Source organism: Cotesia glomerata, linkage group LG9 (assembly GCF_020080835.1).
Source record: "Cotesia glomerata isolate CgM1 linkage group LG9, MPM_Cglom_v2.3, whole genome shotgun sequence".
Taxonomy (NCBI): Eukaryota; Metazoa; Arthropoda; class Insecta; order Hymenoptera; family Braconidae; genus Cotesia; species Cotesia glomerata.
The window spans coordinates 12,676,035-12,696,540 of NC_058166.1; the positions used below are offsets into that span (position 1 = coordinate 12,676,035).

At 28.5% G+C, this 20,506-nt stretch overlaps 3 protein-coding genes across 3 annotated transcripts; all 3 read right to left on the bottom strand.

The window, feature by feature from the left end:
• Window positions 1–631: 631 nt before the first annotated feature.
• On the bottom strand, window positions 632–2,728 carry LOC123272253. Its single transcript, XM_044738951.1, has one exon. It carries the CDS (start codon window positions 2,726–2,728, stop codon window positions 632–634), a length of 2,097 nt encoding a protein of 698 aa, XP_044594886.1.
• Window positions 2,729–3,882: 1,154 nt separating this feature from the next.
• On the bottom strand, window positions 3,883–6,160 carry LOC123272254. Its single transcript, XM_044738952.1, has 3 exons — window positions 6,154–6,160; window positions 5,591–5,700; window positions 3,883–5,108 (listed from the first exon to the last, which is right to left on the bottom strand). The coding sequence occupies exons 1-3, from the start codon at window positions 6,158–6,160 to the stop codon at window positions 4,434–4,436; spliced, it is 792 nt and encodes a 263-aa protein (XP_044594887.1). The 3' UTR covers window positions 3,883–4,433.
• Window positions 6,161–10,058: 3,898 nt separating this feature from the next.
• Window positions 10,059–19,198, bottom strand: LOC123271603 (general transcription factor IIH subunit 3). The gene is made up of 6 exons (XM_044737985.1): window positions 19,088–19,198; window positions 18,213–18,712; window positions 13,909–14,031; window positions 10,518–10,653; window positions 10,257–10,293; window positions 10,059–10,175 (listed from the first exon to the last, which is right to left on the bottom strand). Exons 1-6 carry the CDS (start codon window positions 19,101–19,103, stop codon window positions 10,100–10,102), a joined length of 888 nt encoding a protein of 295 aa, XP_044593920.1. The 5' UTR covers window positions 19,104–19,198; the 3' UTR covers window positions 10,059–10,099.
• Window positions 19,199–20,506: the final 1,308 nt, after the last annotated feature.

Below are 20,506 nucleotides of genomic sequence, written 5' to 3' on the forward strand. Positions count from 1 at the left end.
TTTTGACTCATACTTAGGGGGTCGATTTGGTATCGAATGAAAATAATTCACACCAATTTTTAGCTCTTTAACTCAAACGGTATTCGAGAATTTCAAAAAAACCTGTTTTTTCAAAATTATTTTTATTTTTATAGTAAAATTCGGAATTGATTATTGATGATTTTTTTCCTAATTCTTACGAGTCCAAAACATGAAAAAATCATATGATCATGATTCTCAAATAGAAAACCGATTTTTAACAGAGAAAAGAAAATTATTTTTTTTTTTTTTTCAGCCTTTTTGAAATATTTCACTCACCAAAATTCGTCAGAAAATGTCTTTTATACTCCTCTATACTCAGGAATTTTTTTGAATTTTTAGAAATGGTGGAACAATTCAAAAAAAATTAAAAACTCATTTTTTTTTCAAAATCTTGCGTTTTAACAAACTTACATTTTTTTTAGTACACATAAATACGTAGAAAATTTTATTTTTACCAAAAAATATCTTTTCAAAAGATAAACAGAAAGATTCAGTAGGTTAAAGTGATTAGAAGGGTTATTATTGATTCAAAAGACACTTAAAGTTAATACTTATATATTTGAATTTTGATACAGAAAAAATAAAAATTTTAATCAAAATAACAATTAGGCTAGTCTTCATCACTGTCTTCATTCACGACGACACTGATTTTTTCATCAATAAACAGACGACTAAGTATCTCAGCTGGTTTTACGATTTTCGCTAAGTATCGGGCGTGAGATAAATAGTATATAATAGCAGCAATGTGTGAGCAACATCCAACAGTACGTCTACCATTTGCACAATCACAACAATATCGAGTTATTCCAGAGATATCGTTCTTATCTGATTGATATTCAACAAAACAATGATATGTCTTCGAATTAATATGTCGAGATCTGACTTTGAATTTTATAATATTAGGTGTAATTTTTAAATAATAAAGTATTATCGTTCCGTTTTCATCCATCATTTTAGCTAAATACGATACAGCTTGAGACATTTGATATGATCCCGTGAATAGAATTTTGAGTTCTTGTTCCGTTAATTCAGGAAAATCAGTTAACATATCTGAAGTTATTGTTGCAAAAGGAACTTTTCTTCTTGCCCAACGATTAGTCTCTACTTCTGAGGCTAAGGTAGTATCTTGATACTTTTTTGAGTTCATGGCGGCAATAATTTTTTCAGAAAGATCGAGATCAGAATCAAGTCTCTTACCAAATTCATTGTGCAGAAAACAAGCGATTCGACAAAAAACACCAGTTTTTGGAAGCAATTTATTGTCTAGTTTATGATCTAAAATCCTAAACTTCTGCTTAATATCTCCATGTACTGCTTCAACAACCCAACGGATTTTGGTAACAAAACGGGATTCATTTGATTCATCTGTGGTCAGTTGATTGCGTTTTCCTTTGAGAGCAGGCATTAGCACTTTAAACCTCAATTTTTCTAAATATACCATCACATCCCGGAAGCCACGATCAACTACAATAATGTCACCTTTTTTCAGCAACTTGATCAGACCATTGGGATCACTTAAGATGATTCTCATAATCTCAGCATCGTTCATATTAGCTGTATATGGCCCGAGCATATCTATAACGAAACCATTTGTAGTACATATCGTGAATGGTTTGCACAGGGGAACTTTCTTTTGACCAGAATATGATTTCCTCTGGTATTCGTTATTTGCACTTTTTTGATGACGAATATATGTTCCATCGCAAATGAATATCAACTGGTCATCTTTCACTTGATACAGCACTTTAGCAGTATTAGAGGTATTGGCGAGTAATGTCTCCCTACTAATAGCATCGATTCCGAAATACTGAGGTAAAACATCTTTTTCAAATGAAGATATTACTTCATCACAGTAGTCGGATACCATTTGTTCCCGAGCTAAACCAAAAATGGAAGATATCACTGCATTTGAATTTCCTGTTCGTAATTTGAATAAAAAAATAACGAGAGCTTGAATGACATTACGATTCACTGATTTTCTCATCGACGTTAACATTTCACGAAGTTTTATCAATTTTTCCCAGGTAAGGCTCGTAAATACCTCCAACTGTTTTTCTGAAAACGAGTGATCTCCAATTTTATCAATTATAGACGAATCAGTGCCAATAGCCAGCTGCCCAAGTAATTTTTCCAAATCACGAACTTCAAATACACTGGTATTCGAATAAATCCGAAAATTGTTAATTTCTTCATCATAAAACCGCTTTTTTATAATGTGATCTTTACAACACCGATTTCCTTCAGGAATAAAGAGTCGTCTTGTCGAAAATACTTGTTTGCGTGCTTCAAATGGAACAATTGTGATATTTGCTGATAATCCACAAAGGCAACAGTATTTATGTGGCGATATGATTCGGGGAAAACCCAACTCCACAAATTCTAACTCTTCTTCCATTTTTTCTTCAATAACATATGAAGGATCTTCAGATGATGATACGGATGAAACAGTAGTGGATGAAGACTGAGAAAAAATTGGCTGACTTTTGATACTAACTTGATCTGCAGATGAATCCTGAGTGTTCTTAAGTATAGGTGGTCTTGTTAAAATAACTCGACACTTACTACAAAAGGCATCATTAACAAGAACTCTCTTTCCAATTTTTTCTGTCGCAATATTAGCTTCATCAATTGTCATAACAACTTTTTTATAACCAACTGCTTTACGCACATATATGTTACAATTGATACATTTTTTATCAAAATCCATTCTAACATCAATATTAAAATTATATATTAGGAATTTGGACATATATAAACTGATTAAATATAAAACTTCACTTACTTGAGTCTTTGTAATCGACTGTGACACTATTTAACGACAAAAAATAGTATCTCATAAAGATGAGACAAGATAATATAACAAAAATGATACTCCAGTATAATTTTATGGTGGAACGAAGAAATATTGTCAATATAAGTACTGAATTAACTAATGCGTTAACTGCTATTCAGACAATGACATCAACCATAGAAGCTTCTTTGTTTTTAGGTTATCTAAACAAGCGAAACCTTAGAAGAAATAATAAATGGATACAGAAAATCCCGATAGATGGCGTTATAATGTGCCAACTTGGCCAAAATTTTGAAAAACATAGTTTTAACGTTATCGTTGTCTAGTATAAAGATTGAGAAGTAATGTAATTGTGAATTTTAAACAAAAATAAAATTTTCTACGTATTTATGTGTACTAAAAAAAATGTAAGTTTGTTAAAACGCAAGATTTTGAAAAAATGAGTTTTTAATTTTTTTGAAGTGTACCAACATTTCTAAAAATTAAAAAAAATTCCTGAGTATAGAGGAGTATAAAAGACATTGTCTGACGAATTTTGGTGAGTGAATTTTTCCAAAAAGGCGGAAAAAAAAAAAAAAAATAATTTTCTTTTCTCTGTTAAAAATCGGTTTTCTATTTGAGAATCATGATCATATGATTTTTCATGTTTTGTACTCGTAAGAATTAGGAAAAAGATCATCATTAATCAATTCCGAATTTTACTATAAAAATAAAAATAATTTTGAAAAAACAGGTTTTTTTGAAATTCTCGAATACCGTTTGAGTTAAAGAGCTAAAAATTGGTGTGAATTATTTTCATTCGATACCAAATCGACCACCTAAGTATGAGTCAAAAAAGCCATGGGGGCAGAATTTCTATATTAATCCGGCTATGCCCTTTGCAAAAGTCTCATAGCTTTTTTTTTTTAAACTAATAATTTAAGTTGTCAAATAAAAGGTAAGTTAAATTAACATTATTAATTCAATAATAATAATAATAATCATAATAATAATAATAATAATAATAATAATAATAATAATTATTATTATTATTATTATTATTATTATTATTATTAGTATTATTATCATCTTAAATATTGCAGATAGAAAATGCATCTAGTTTTTTTTAGAATGCATAGAAAATAATCTTTGAAGATAATGTTGGAAGTAAAATTTTTGGAGTGCAGGTATTACTTTGTTAAGAAAAGCCTCATCTCGTCCAACAGTTATTAAAACACTACCCATAGGTGAATAGATGAATAAATCACAAAAAGCAATGTTTGTGACGTACATTTGAAGCTGAATTTGAGTGTAAATTGAGTGAGTTGTGCTTAAGTGCAATCCATTTTCATCGAATCTTAAGTATTGAACGTGGATTTCCAGTGATTCTTCGTTGAAAATCGGTTGATTACGGCATGAATATGGGCATTTCACTTCAATGAGTTTTTTCTGCCAAATATTTGGCCCATAAATTAGAATACTATCTGGACTACATGACATCCACGGCTGAGGAATATTAACGATAAGACCAACTCTGACTACTTCCCAATTTGGTTGTAGTAATTTCTTGTATTCTTTGAGAGCAATTTCTTCAGTTTTTTTTTCCATAACTCATAGCAGAGGTTTCATGTTTACTAGGATTCTAAAACTCATCAATAATTTTCTCAATGTCAAAACGATTTCCTTTCACTTTGTGACCATTGCTAGCAGTGATACGCAACTTTCTTTCCTCAAACCACTCAGATTTTTCAGACTGATCAATCGTTCCAATACTTATTGATAGTGCCTTATCTACATAACAGCAGACTTTATTTTGATAAAAATCATGCCATTGTTTAAGCGTTTCACACTCAACACCATGTAAATTATTAACTAGTTGAAGAGTGAAAATGTCCAAAGTGACTTTTTTTGCTTTTTCTAATGAATTATTTTTATCTGTCATCCGCTTAATTTCAGCCAAGGTTTCAGCAGCAATAATCTCGACCTGATTTCTCTCTTCAAACTGAAGAATTTGAAATAAAGGTGAAAAAGGCACAAACTCCTTCAAGTTTTCAGTAGTAACATGAAACGGAGTCAATTTTTCGGCTTTACTACATAAAGGAGGAGGTGGAAATAAAGTTGAAATTCGAGCCCCTTTGTCATAACCCAAAAGCTGCCGATGCGAGGGTTTACCCCATCCTTGCGATTGACTAGTTTTACTAGCTGCAGAATCCGGTGAGTTAACGAAGTGTATTGCGGCACATATATGCTTGCATTGCTGCGCTACTCCAGCTTTACAGTTGCAGTTAGCACTTATAATATTTCGATTATCGTCAAGCTAAAAATAATAATTTTTAAGTTACTGAAAGTTATTTAAACAATATAACTAATATTAAAAATATAAATAATCTGTCAAGTTTTTTTATTTCATTAAAAACTGGAATAAAATTTACTTCTATACTTCGAAACTTTTATGAAAATTAATTTAGCAGATATCTTATAATTTTAAGAATTTTGTGAATAAATAAATTAAATCAAAGAGCATGAGAAAAAAAATTGACGTTTAGAAAATTAAAAAAATAAAAAATCAAATTTTTTAGAAATAATTTTTTGGAACAAATTTATTTATTAAAAAAAATTAAAAAATGGTTAAGTGACTGCTAACTTTAATGTCATAAACTTTTTACTAGGTTTATATTTAATTTTAAATTTTGTAAATTTATGAACATTAAAAATAATTTTAAATAAGATTCGATGTAGCCAGATTTGTCATATTTTTAATATTGTATAAAATAATTGTTAGAATAATTAGTAACTAACATGAATTTTTATATTGTACACCTCGGAAACTTTGGTTTGAGCGACAACTGAGCAGGTTATGGTTGAATGTTTATTTAAATCTTCTGTTTCCACAACGTTTAAAACGTGTCCTTACTCAAATAATTTTTTACCCTTGATGTCATTTTGACCCCTAATAAGGGTATTTTTGACCGGCAAGAACCCGAATTTAATTATTTTTTGCATTCTTAATGTCAACTAATACTGATTATTACATTGTGTACATCACTAAGCTTTATATTTATAACACCAGGGCGCTCCACTTTCAGCAGTAGTGCTGCCTCTACAGTTCTTTCTCAATCCCTATATTTTAAGCACCTTACCATATAGGTTAGGTATGACTTTTTTTAATCCCCAATTAATGAATAGTTATTAATTAATATTATTTATGCAAACACTATTATGTATGCAAATAAACTATTTTTTGAAACGTCGATGTAGCTTAAGTTGCGATCAAAACATTCAAGTTTTGTTTTCAACGTTCAAGTGACGTCATGAGAGCAGTAGTTGAAAGTTTTAATGCCAAAGATGGGTTTCGGACAAACTTAGCATCTTTACCATAAATAAATGATATATTTCTGACAAATAATAAAATAATTCGAGTCAACTGTTATATTTACTTCTACCAAATATATATGGTTGTCATAAAGAAATATTTAAAAAAACGACTCAAATAAATTGATTTATTTGAGACAAATAATTCTTTTTTTCTGTGTATGGAAAATCTTAATTCGGTGAACTAACAAGGGTATAACAATAAAAAGTTGCCAAAATGAGGCGAAAAAACATTTTCGATCGAAAAGCACTCTGTTCATCATTTAAGATTTAAGATTATTAGAAAATTGTATGAAATAATCAAAAAATATAAACTGTTAACAACAAAGTAGGGCATTGTTGATTGAATTTTGTAAGTAAGCTATGACGTTATTTTTAAGTTATCATCTCAGTTAAATCAAAATCTAAATTTACAAATAAAGAATTAAAACTGAATCAATCAATATTAAAATAAGTAGTTGAGTTAATAATGTATATCGTTATTTGTACTGTATATTATTAAATATGTAATTTTGTATTTGCCATCCGGCCATTATAGCCTTGGCATAAAAAATTAATATCTATCTATCTATCTATCTTATGTTTTGAATCATGAGTCATGCAATAATACACTGAAAAAAATAATCAGTAGAGGTTACCGATTTTTTTTCGGTAGCAGCTACCGATTTTAATCGGTTGCCTCTACCGAAAAATCGGTAACCTCTACAGATTTACATTTACCAAAGAAATATTTTTTGCGGCTCATTTCTGAAGCATAAATGACATGTCAACATGATTTTCATGTGACAGCAACATGATTTTCATTCGGCAGGCAATTCTTTATTAAAAAGGTGATGTAACGTTTTCATAGTTGTCGCTTTTCATTGCTTTGCCAACCACTTTGGCAATGATTACTATGGCAACGGTTAGATAATAATGAATAAAATTTGTAAAAATATTGATTAATTAAATTTTATATGATAAAAATATTGACAGAAGCGTACTCAAATGATAGGTCTCGATGAGCGTAACATCAGGATGAGCTTATATCTTAAAAAATTTCAATAATTAGGAAATTACGTTGTATTTTATACACTGATGATATTTTTAACGATATAAGCTTTTTAACTTTTTAATAAAGGATTTTATATATACGATATTACTCATATTTATGAAATATATAAAACATATTAAAAATTCATGTGAGTATTTAAATGAAAGGTCTCGATAATTAGTGTACCAGAATGAGCTTTTATTGTTAAAAATATCATTAGTGGATAAAATACAACGTCATTTCTTAATTATTGATATTTTTTTAAGTATAAACTCATCCTGATGTGACTCTCATTGAGACCTTTCATTTGAGTACACACACGATTTTTTTCATACATTTCATATGTATGATATTTTTCATATTTGTAAAATATGTAAAATATAAAAAAAATTCATGTGGGCATTCAAATGAAAGGTCTCGACGAGTGTAACATCGGGATGAGCTTATATCTTTAAAAATGTTAATATTTAACAAGATACAATGTCATTTCTTAATTATTGACATTTTTTAAGATATAAGCTCATCCCGATGTTACACTCATCAAGAGCTTTCATTTGAGTACCCACATGCATTTTTGATATATTTTTCATTTATATTTTTCATATATAAGGATAAGCTTATATCCACACCAGGATAAGCTTATATCGTTAACAATATCATTAGTGGACAAAATACAACGTCATTTCTTAATTATTGACATTTTTTAAAATATAAACTCATCCTGATGTTACTCTCATTGAGACGTGTCGTTTGAGTACGTTTCGGACAAAATCTTTATCATCGAAAATTTCATCAATCAATATTTTTACAAATTTCAATTAAAAATATCTAACCGTTCTCATGATGGTAATCGTTGCCAAAGTGGTTGCAATAGCAACAAAAAACGACATCAATGAAAACGTTACATCAACTTATAAATAAAGGATTGCCTGCCACATGAAAATTATGTTACTACCACATGAAAATCATGTTGCTGTCACATGAAAATCATGTTGACATGTCATTTATACTTTAGTTATAGGCCCCAAAAACTATTTCTTCGGTAAATGTAAATCGGTAGAGGTTACCGAATTTTCGGTAGAGGTTACCGATTAAAATCGGTAGCTGCTACCGAAAAAAAATCGGTAACCTCTACCGATTTTAATCGTTTGCCTCTACCGATTTTAATCGGTTGCCTCTACCGAAAAAAAAATCGGTAACCTCTACCGATTATTTTTTTCAGTGTACTTATAAGTTATAAAAAATTGATCTCAAATATTTAAAGTTTTTCCAAAATTTTTATCGCTAACATTTAACTTTATTATTATTATTGTCTTTCATATCGATTTCAAAAATAACAACGTTTTTTATTGGATTTTTTGGGTTTTGTCCGTATATTAGTTAACTAGCCGTGAACACCCGCTTCGCTGGGTTATTTTTAATAGAACAGTTATTTGTTAATATTTAAATTTTTTTAAAACGTTTTTTGAGGTTATAATTGAGGATGGTTTTACTTGTATCACTGTAGAGTGTTTTACAAGGGAGGGTGGGGAATTATTGTCTCTCCACTTTTTTCTCCGCAATATAGTCTCTCAACCCCGTCATTATAACTCTCAACCACTTTTTAGTCCCCACCCCCCTGCATGTCGGGATTTTTTCTTTCATGCCCGACACACATGTGCTGCGACTGTGGCCGACTTACGCGTTATAATTAGTACCTGCATTTGCATTACGGCCTTAAATAGTATGGAGGTACCTCTATAATGACATTTTACCTCCATAACTATATGGGAAAACCACAGAAAACCCGACCGGTACAGAGGATGGCAATGAAACGCACATATTCTTAGTTTATAATCATTGAAAAATATTGGTGCGCACCGGAATCGAACCCTGGTCCCACTCTTTCATAATGCAGGTACCGAGCCGATTAGGCTATTGCCAACCTTTAATTTTTTATAATGTTTTAAAAGTTTCTAAAACAATCCAACATATTTTCGACCGATAAGAATATTGACATACATTTTGAAGCTTTTTAATTTATTCGGAGTTACTCTAGATCATTCTAGAATTTTCTGGATCATTCGAGAATTTTCTAAAACAATCTCATTCGATCAGAATCCAAACATAGATTTTATAACTTCCCACATCATTCTAGAAATTTCTGGATCATTCTAGAATTTTCTAGACCATTCTTATTCAATCAGTATCCAAACGTAGATTTAAGAACTTTTCAGATCATTTTAGAATTTTCTAGACCATTCTCATTTGATCAGAATGTAAACGTAGATTTTAGATCTTGCCAGATCTTTCTGGAAATTTTGAGATCATTCTAGAGTTTTCTAGAATATTCTCAACCGATTCGAATATTGGTATGCATATTAAAGCTTTCTAGATCATTCCAGAAATTTTCAGAACAATCCAGACCATTTTAGATCCATGATAGTCTCACATTTTCGAAGTTAACATGTCTCAACCCCCGTATCTTTTACACCCTTATAATTATCGACTTGCAACCACCATAGTGCACGATGGGAGCCTTGTACCTATTGCCACATACAAACACTATTCGTCTGCGATGCGTAGTTTTGGCTGCAAAGTGAAATATAGGGACACACCCCTCCAATTTTTTATATAAATATAAAGATTTATTAATCAGTAAAATAAAAACACACTTTTAATTTAATTCAATGGCCAAATTCAACATGCAGTTTTAACGTCATACACTCTGTGCCTGAGCATCATTAAAATTCACTTTTATTATTTTTTCATAACGCGCCAAAAGAAGTATAACAAAAAAAAATTCATTGTATAGCATCTAAAAATCCCATGGAATTTTTTGGCAGGGTTATAAAAATTTTTAAATATTTAATTGAAAAATGATTTATTATGTAAAACTTACAGTAAAAAAAAAAAATTTATAATTAATGAACAACATCAGAGTGCTTCTTTTTCTTCTTCATCTTCGCAGGAATTGGCGCCGGTGCTTTGAATAATGTGCTGTAAAAATTGGATTAGTTAATTTCCACATAAATTTTTAACCTAATCGATTATTTGTAATAAAAAAAACTGAGTACTTACTGGCATGTTGTGCAAATCGGACTGAATTTACAGAAAACTAAAAAAAAAAAAAAATTAATTATTTAAAAGTGAATGCGAATAATTGAAATTGAGGGTGATTGTTAAGCAGCTTATTGAAGAGAGTGTAGTGAAAATTAATAAAATATAGGATTGATCAATAGAAAATAGAAGGTAGAGAATTGCTTAATTAATTGTTGAAGTTGGTAGCTATAATAATAATAATGATAATAACAATAAAGTTAATTTATTTTTTAAACGTACTTGAAAGACAAATTGAACAGACGTAGCCAATATCAATCAACTCGTGATGGCAAAAGCACGCAGCACGGTAATCAACCTTAACTGGCGGTGGTAGTACTAGTTTTGTACGTACTGCTGGATCTGGCAGAAATACCCACTGTAATTCAATATTTCAATTATTTAATCAAACGAATTTTAAATTATTTGAATCTCTTGGCAAGATTCAAATTCTGATGATTTTTTAACAAAAAAACAACTATTTTCTGAGACATTCAATTTTTTTGCTTCTAAAACTATTTTCCACAAAATATAAAAGTAAAAATATTTCTCCTGGGAAATTTGGGATTTTAGTATAAAAATTTTTTATGTGATATTAAAAATATATAGGTACATTAATATAATGAAAAGAGCTCACGTTTGTTTTTTTTAGATAAAAGAAAAAAAATTCTCCGCTGTTCAATACCGGAAAGCACGTCTGCAATCGTATTGTTTGTCGACCGAGCGGGAAATGCTATTTAATCTCCTCTTTGTCAGGAAATTAATGTACTTGTAACCGTTTTATTTTTGAGAATCTAATTACAATTATCGATAATAATTGTCTACTGGCTCAATTAGGTAGGAAGAAAAATTTTATATCAATTTTTAAGTGAAATAATAGTTTTTTTCCATAAAAAACCCACTCATATTTTTTTTACACATGTAGTTAAATAATAAAAAAGTATCTGTTGCTGCTAAGCTACTGGTTTTTATTCTAAAAACAGAATACAAAATTATTAATTTTCATATTGCTATTCCATAAATTCGCAATTAGTGTATTGAAATTTTTTATGGTTTCACTGAGAACTGAAAGCATTGGAAAGCTAATGTTAATAAAAATTAATGTATTTATGCTTCAGGATACATATTATTCGGCGAAATAACATTGAATTTATAAAGGAAAAAAATTTTATACTCTTCTATATTTCCCTGCTTTAGTGATATTTTTTGCTAGTATGCTTTTATAGCAGACTGCAGCAATAGTGTGAATATTTTATGGGTTTTTTTATTTTCAATTCCTTTGTATAATTATAAACGCAAAAATATGAAACAGCGATGTGACTGAAATTTTTTTTGTTCGTTAATAGCATATTTATAATCCAGAATCGAGAAATTTATTAAAAAATTGTAGTGTAATTGAATAATCACTTACTGAAAACATTTTGAACAATTTTTTATAAAATTAATTATACACTGAGAAAAAAAAATAGTTCTATTAAAAATTTCTATTCTTAAATTGAAAATTTTATAATTTATAAAAAAAAAAAAAATTGTTGAAAATATGCCTTTTTTCCCGGAGTAAACCTATGTAACCCCCTAAGCTGGTGCTTATAATAATTGAAACAGATATTGATATTCTTTTGTAAAAAAAAAAAAAAAAGTCATTTATTAAATTGTCAATTTGAAAAAGTTCTTGAGTCAAATCCTTTTCTGGACATAATTTAAATTTTTCCCAATTTACTTTAAAATTAATGAAATAATTTTTGATAATTTTAAAATAAATATATATTTATTAAATAAAATTAATTTTATTGTAAAGAAAAAAAAAACGCGGACGCTTGAAGAAATTGCTGTAATTGTTTTATTGGAAGATAATTGTAAAAGTAGAGTTATCGCAAAAATATCTTAAAAAGCACCTCAATATTTTTTTACAATAGAAAGAATTTGTTGTTAATCACTCTATTCTTATTTAAAACTGATTGAAAATTTCAAAATTATCTTCTATTTTTTAGTTTGGTTTAATAAAAACCGTGTTATTTTTCTTGAGCTAAGTATAATTTATTTTCAAATTTTTTAGTTTAATTAAAAATCAGAATTATTAAATTGTAATATTTTACTTATATAAAATAAAGACAAGATTTAATGTCATTCTAAAATCAGATATTTTAATGAGTTGCCACTTAGCTTAAAGAATCTAACAGGAAAGAAAAAATATATTAGGGAAAAGCTAACTGTCTGGTATAGGGAGGAAGGGATTTTTGCCTCGGGATAAACATAAATATTTTCACCTATATTTAGATTTACTTTTTTGTTATTATTTTTTTTATTTTGTTATTATTTTTTATATCGTTCAATTTTTATATTTTAAAATTTATATTTATACCCTATATATTATATTTTTATATTTTATATTGTAACCAGTCCCATACACAGTTGACATTTCTCAACTCTATGGGACACGACTAAATCATGTATTAATACTGGTAAATAAATTGAATTGAATAATGAAAAATTTTGTAATTTAAATTTTTCATCTTTAAAAATCACAATTGGTAATAATGGTCAATGGACGTCACGTAATTTTACAAACTTGGCTCTGTAAAAACCAAAAAGACGTCTCAAGTAGAAAATTTTATTTTATCAACTGAAATTGCAAAAATTTGTCAATTTAGTATACTAGAGTTCGATATTTTTATTAAAATATGGATTTTTATTGTAACATGTTTTTGTCTTAGTTTAAAGATAGTTTAAAGCATGTGGATACAAAGATTGGTAATTATAATAAATACATTTTAAACTTACGAGGCAATATCATAGTATTTTCATGTATGAATTATAAATTTTTTCCAGACTCGATATTTAATTTAAAAAAATTTTTGTATCCTAAAATGTTACTAGAATTGAAAAATTTTTTACAGTGTACACACCGAAAGATCCAGCTAATAAATGTGTGTTGAGGTAGTTGTCGTGGTTAAGGCATACTGTCAAAAATTCTAAATTTTTTTATACTTATTAAGGACACGATAATACAATTACCTTTAAAATTTAAAGTCGATTGACTACCTATAACCCGAGACGAATTCAATTAATAATTGGATATTTAACATTGATTGCATACACTCTCTGCAGTTCTGTACCAGTTTCTTAGTTATAAAAAAAAAACTAACTGTCAGAAACTTTCAAAAAACTGACAGTCTTTTAATGTATTTGTTGTAAGTTTGAAAAAAAATTTAAAAAAATTTTTGACCGTCTAACTATTTATAAATAACGGATTAAAGTTCAACAATTTATGAAAAAGTATATGTCTACGGAGTCGGACAGAAAAAATTGTATAGGTTGCGTCTCCACGGGTACAGTCTTGCGTAAAAATTATAGATTACTTAGCTACAAGCTCATATACTTTTGCGGCGCGTATAATCTCTAATTTTTTGAGAATATTGTACCATGACAACTACCTTAAAGAATGGATTGATCATTAATTATATAAATAACTTAAAAACAGGTCTCATCTTTTTCTCTCCTTGCATTCCTAATTTTTCTTAGACAAATGAAAATTTCGCAAAAAACACTCCGATACAAAATAGATAATTAAATAATTTATTGAGTAGCTGCAATAGATGGGACCGGTTTTTAAGTATATAACATAAAAACTTACCAACAAATACTGCAACAAACCAGCGAATTGAGATATTTTTAAATAATTTCCACCAGTAATATCACAAGCTTGTTGTAATAACGTCAATTCTTGATCGAGACTGCATACATCTATCACAACTCCCTTAAAAAAAAAAAAATAAAAAAGAAAAAAAAATGATTTGATTTGTTTAATAATTCAATATCATCTATATTATTAAGAGAATAAGCAAAATTTTGTGGCCAATGTATTTATATGATAAAATGGGTTTTTTATGTTTAAATTTGGTATCATTAGAAAGATCTTGACCTAGAGTTGTGCCTTTTCAAGGTTTCATATCATTCTCACCAATAGTCAATTTATGATGATAAGTATTTAGGATGCATTCGAAAATGCTCTATCTGTAGATACATAATTAAGAAATTACCTTGTATCTCGTAAACTATTGATATTTTTAAAGATATAAGCTCATCTCGATGTTACACTTATCAAGACCTTTCATTTGAGTACCCACATCAATTTTTCATATATTTATATGTATCATATGTATGGGGCATTCCACGCCAAATCGACCATTTTTGACCCTGACGGCTTTTGATTTGGCTGAAAGTTTACCATCCTTTTCTATCCTATCAAAAACCTCTCTCATAATTTTTTCAAATTTTTTTACCCAACCAAAAAAAATTTATGAATTTTTCAAAAAAACCGCTTTTTTATTTTTAAATTGCCATAACTTTTTCAAAAATTGACTTATCAGAACGTTTTTTTTTTTTAAATTTTTGTTATTAAATGTTCTTTTTGAGAAAAAATATAAAAAAATTATTTAAACCTATCTTCATCGTTATTTTTTAGATTTTCTGAAAAAACTCCGAATTTCTCGATGATAACCATTTTTAATTTCTTTTTTCTTTCTTTCATATAAAACTTTGACATTTTCTACAAATATCCTGAAATTTTTAGAAAGGTGTTTTTTCGATTTCTATTTTTTTTTTCAATTGAAAAAAAAAAAAATTAGGAAAACGGTTGACCCTAAAGGCCATCCCTGCAACTTCCCGCTAATTCCGTTAATACCTGGCCGCTTTTTTTGAGCTCTTCAAGCTCAAAAATACAATCTGTGTATTGTTTTGAGCTCTCCGAGCTTAAAAAGATACCTTTTCTAAGCTCTTGAGCTCAAAAGTCTGATAGAAGTTTCATAGAACACTATTTTTTGAATTTTCAAACCGCAGTAACTTTTGAATGAATATACCGATTTTTACGCGGATGGCGGCATTCTACGCGGTTTTTTAAGCCTCATGAAGAATTTCTAAGTTTCAATTTGTCAAACTAGAAATTTCGGAGTAACTCCGAAAAAACACTTTTTTTGGTTTTCTTTCGTTCACGATATCTCTCGAACGAATCAACCGATTTTGAACGGATTGGCGGCGATCGACGTGGTTTTTTGAGGTTGAAAGCTGATTAGTTTTTGAAATCGATCGGTAAAGCCGTTTAAAAGTTATCCCAAAAAAACCACTTCTGAAAAATTTTTTTTTCCTATTTTTTTTTAGATTTCTCTAAATTTCTCAAAATCTATCGGTCCGAATTGGTTTAAATTAACAGGAAATCTAAGTTTGGCGAAGCCCTTTCAAATTGCACCAACCGCGATGAAATCGGTTCGACCGTTCAAAAGTTATAAGTGGTTTACATACTTACACACACAAACACACACACACACACACACACGCACACGCACACATACGCACACACACACACGCACGCACACACACACACACACACACACACACACACACACACACACACACACACACACACCGTGACAACCTCGCGGGGATAGTCAGGGAAGCTTCCTGTGAACTTCAAACGTCGAGATCTGATGAAAACTCGATTTTTGCAAAACGAGGTAAAACCAATAACTTCCCGATTTTTGGAAATCTTAGATTTTCTTAGCGGGAAGTTAAAAATTTTTTTTTTTAATCTTATTTTTCATAACACCGGTCCAAAAATTTCCGGGAATCCTCAAAAAACAAGAAAAAAGCTCAACATGTTAATCATCGAGAAAATTAATTTTTTTAAAAACAAAAAAAAATATAGAACTAAAAGTTAACCAAGTAATCTTCTCAGAATTGCTTTTTAAATTATTAATCCTTGCGAAGGTCCAAGTTTATTTTTAAATTGCTCTAAACTTCTTCGAGAAATGATAGTTTGCGCGACCTATGAATCTTCTTCATAAAAAAAAACTGATCAAGTGCCATCTTCAGAAATGATATTGAGTTAAAGAACATTTTCTTGCTTAGCTAAGCTAAATGCCTTTATTAGTTTAAGAATTATTGCATTTGAGACATTATAATCATGTGTTAAACCATTTGATGAAAGTGTTTTAACCATAACTCAGATTATCGGAGGATTGTTTATTTAAATGCTCACCATTTATTAAGGTAGTACTACCGGTTTTAGAATTGGTGTTCATAATTTAATGAAATTTGGCATATTGGTACTTTATAATATCATAATTAAGCAGTAAAATTTTTGGAAGCCTGGCGAGTCCTGAAAAAAAGATATTAATATTTACATATTTTTGCCTTTACCATTGATCCTTATGGAAAATTACAGACTTTATTTTATTTCACAAAACTGGACGTTCAGATTCTTATAAAAATTGAGACAACGAAAGATAATAACATCTAGAACATATTTAAGAACAATCAGTATGGTTTCCGAGCATATGAAAATATTTATTAATAAAAAACATTCAAAATTTGTCTCTGTCTCTCTTTCTCCAACGTGATTTAGTATAGGGAAATCTACTACGTTAATCAAATAAGGTTAGGTTTTGGGATTTGACTCTTGCGGTAACGGTAGTACTACCTTAAGCAATAAATAAGAAAACAATTGTTTTTTAATTTTCTTTCGTTTTTTAAAAAATTAATTTTGCTCGATGATTAACATGTTCAACTTTTGCTGCTATACTTTTTTCTTGTTTTTGAGGATTCCCGGAAATTTTTGGACCGGTGTTATGAAAAATAAGATTAAAAAAAAAAATAGAAATCGAAAAAATACCTTTCTGAAAACTTCAGGAGATTTGTAGAAAATGTCAAAGTTTTATATGAAAGAAAGAAAAAAGAAAATAAAAATGGTTATCATCGAGAAATTTGGAGCTTTTTCAAAAAATCTAAAAAATAACGTTGAAGATAGGTTTGAATAATTTTTTTATATTTTTTCCCAAAAAGAACATTTAATAACAAAAATTTTGAAAAAAAAAAACGTCCCGATAAGTGAATTTTTGAAAAAATTATGGCAATTTAAAAATAAAAAAGCGGTTTTTTTGAAAAATTCAAAAATTTTTTTTGGTTAGGTAAAAAAATTTGAAAAAATTATGAGAGACGTTTTTGATAGGGTAGAAAAGGATGGTAAACTTTCAGCCAAATCAAAAGGCGTCAGGGTCAAAAATGGTCGATTTGGCGTGGAATGCCCCATATGTATATATGAAAAATATTTCAAAAATGCATGTGAGTACTCAAATGAAAGCTCTTGACGAGTATAACGTCGGGATGAGCTTATATCTTTAAAATATATATTATGTATATGTATATATGAAAAATATATCAAAAATGCATGCGAGTACTCAAATGAAAGCGCTTAATGAGTGTAATATCGGGATGAGCTTATATCATCAAAAACGTTAATAGTTAAGAAAGTACAGTGCAATTTAACAAAATTCATTATTTAATGAAGCAAAATTTTATTTATTCATAGCTCACAAGTCACGGCAGTCACATAGTGACTGCAAGGTTGCTAGTTTCAATTATACAAAAATTTTTTCAAGATGATATATGTTTATTTTTCAATAAAATCATTGTGTTGTTTTTTACAGTTACGGCTTGAATGAAATTAACACAAAGTATGCAAACTTAACATAATTTTGTATGGTAATTCGGAGCTATGCTTCTGTTGGAATAGTGGAAAATAAATGTCAAGACTGCGAATTAATTGCATTGAATATTTAGCATGAAATTAAAGTTAATGTTCACATACGTCGTGTTTAATTAACATCAGAAATTAAGTAAATTGTTCGCTCACTGCATTGAATTTGAAACAATCCAGCAACGCTTCTAATTTGTTTGACTGGATGTTTATATGAATAAAAATAGTGAAAAAATTATAATATTTAATATTAATTTATGCCTGGGCAGATAATTGTATTTAAAAGCACGCTGTTTTATTCATCCAAGACTTAATTAAAACTATATTATTATTATTATTATTATTATTATTATTATTATTATTATTAAATAAAACTTAGAAGAATAAAAAGTAAAAATAAATCTTACCATTTTTTGTGATGTGAAGAAGATATTCATATAATTCATATACTGCGTCGCAGAGTCATTACTTCCCGTAACAATTAATACTCTGGAATGTAATTTTTCACCGGGCGCTTTATCACGCTCCAAACGTGATATATAGCAAAGCGCTAATGATAACGCGCCAGATATTAAGCTTTCGTTACGCAAATTACCACACTGTAATAACTCATTGATAGTTTCCTGTAACTGAGAGCGAACTGTTCGTTCAACTAGAGTTAACTTTTCATACTGGCCATCGAACTGACGTATCTCAATCGGCTTATCGGGCTTTGGGTATAAAAATTTAGCGCCCTGGCCATGGCAAGCTAAAACTGCCAGCTCGTTCGTTGACGATTCCATCAAATGTGCATTTGCGAAGACTATAACTGCATCAATACATTGTGTCATTACTTTGGGGTCATTTCTGACCAAGCGCTGCAGAGGATTTACGTCTAGTATTATTGTTAAAACACTTTTTTCTATTTCTGTTGAAAAAAATTTAACTTTAACAATAAATATTAATATTATTAATAAAAAATAAAATTATTTACAAAGATTTATGATACTGAAATTAAAAGACGTCGGTCAATTTTTTGGTTTTTTAGAACTAAATTATTATGAAAAAAAAAAAATTTCACATCTAGAAATTTACAAGAATTACATATGCAAATTATTTAAAAATACTTTTTTTTATAATCGATTTGTAATAATAATTAAAAAAATTTTCAAATGTCTGTTAATTTCACCATAATAAATATTTTAGTTTTTTTTTAGGTTATTTTGCACTTACAACTTAATTTACTGTAAAAACAAAGGTTACTTTTAAAGTATATATATTTTATATATTCGTCATAACTTACCGTTTGTATCAGCCATAATTGACAATAAATTTATTATGTTATTTCTTCTTTAAATATTAAAAATTTCTTTATTATTGCGGACACGATCGTTTGTTTACATTTGATACTTGACTTGTATTTGCAAATGTAGTAAATATATTTTCTCTCATATGATCATTTATTCTTAGAAGAATGTTATGATGATGGTTGTAGGTACAGAAGAAATTTTATTACCTGCCGGGGAAAAGTAATTATTGGGTCATCGGTAGAGTAGGAAATGTCGGAAAAGAATAAATAGATAAATTTCTATATTTTGATCTACCACTAAAAAAGATTTTTTATGATACTGAAATTGAAAGGTATCTTTTAAATGTCACAAATAAATTATAGCAAGAAAAATTTATTTAAAAAATTTTGTCATTAGATGCTTTAAGAAATTATAAATGCAATTTTTTTAATTAAAATAATTTTGTTACTATAAAATCAATTTACTTAATTTAGTAATTTATACCGGAAAAGAGTAAGCGCGAAATATTTTGTTTTTCAATCAAATTATATGCCAATTAATCACTCTTTCAGTATTCAAAACTGCTTTAAATTTGTAATTATTAGTTAAATAGCTAATAATTTATTTATATTGAGAAAATTTTGAAAAATTTCTCTATAAAATTAAATTTAAAATACCCTCTTTTTTTGATATGATTGTTATGATGTGAGACAAAAAATATGTTCGTTTGTTGACCAAGTCAAAAATTAAATACTGGTAATTTTTTCTAATGAAAATATCGAAAGTGTTAAAATTATGTGATACTGAATTTGACAGACATCTCAAAAATTTTTAGATTTTTAGAACAATTAAAATATAACGAAAAAAATTTAGCAAGAAAATTCAACGAGTAGAAATTTTGAAAATAAAAAAAAAATTATTTACAATACTTGATTTGTGATAAAAATTCCAATAATTATCAGACATATGCTTATTTCAGTATTAGGATTTTATGTTATAATTTATTAACAAAATTTTCTTTTTTAATTACAAGGAATAGTAGATTTATTTTAGTATTATAGAATACGGAAATCAAATTTTCATGAAGGATTCGTTAACTTGTTCTTGACTAAAGAATTTTTTCTCTTGACTCAAAAAACATATTTTCTTCGGAATGGTGTTCTTGGTTCAAAATTTTCTTTTCTGAACTAAGTTAACTTTTTTATCAGTGTATCGATCGCTGTTTATGAATAACAGCTAGTAAGTCAAAAATTTTTGGGGTAAATAAGAATAAAACAATTTTGGAATTTTTTCTCAGTTCACAAACTTTCATTCAATTTTTATTCATGTTTTATATATTCTATAACATATTTTATAAAAGGACAAAATGCCTAAGACCATCTAACTTATTTAATGCTGCAAATGCTCTAAGTAATTAAATTAAAACAAGATGT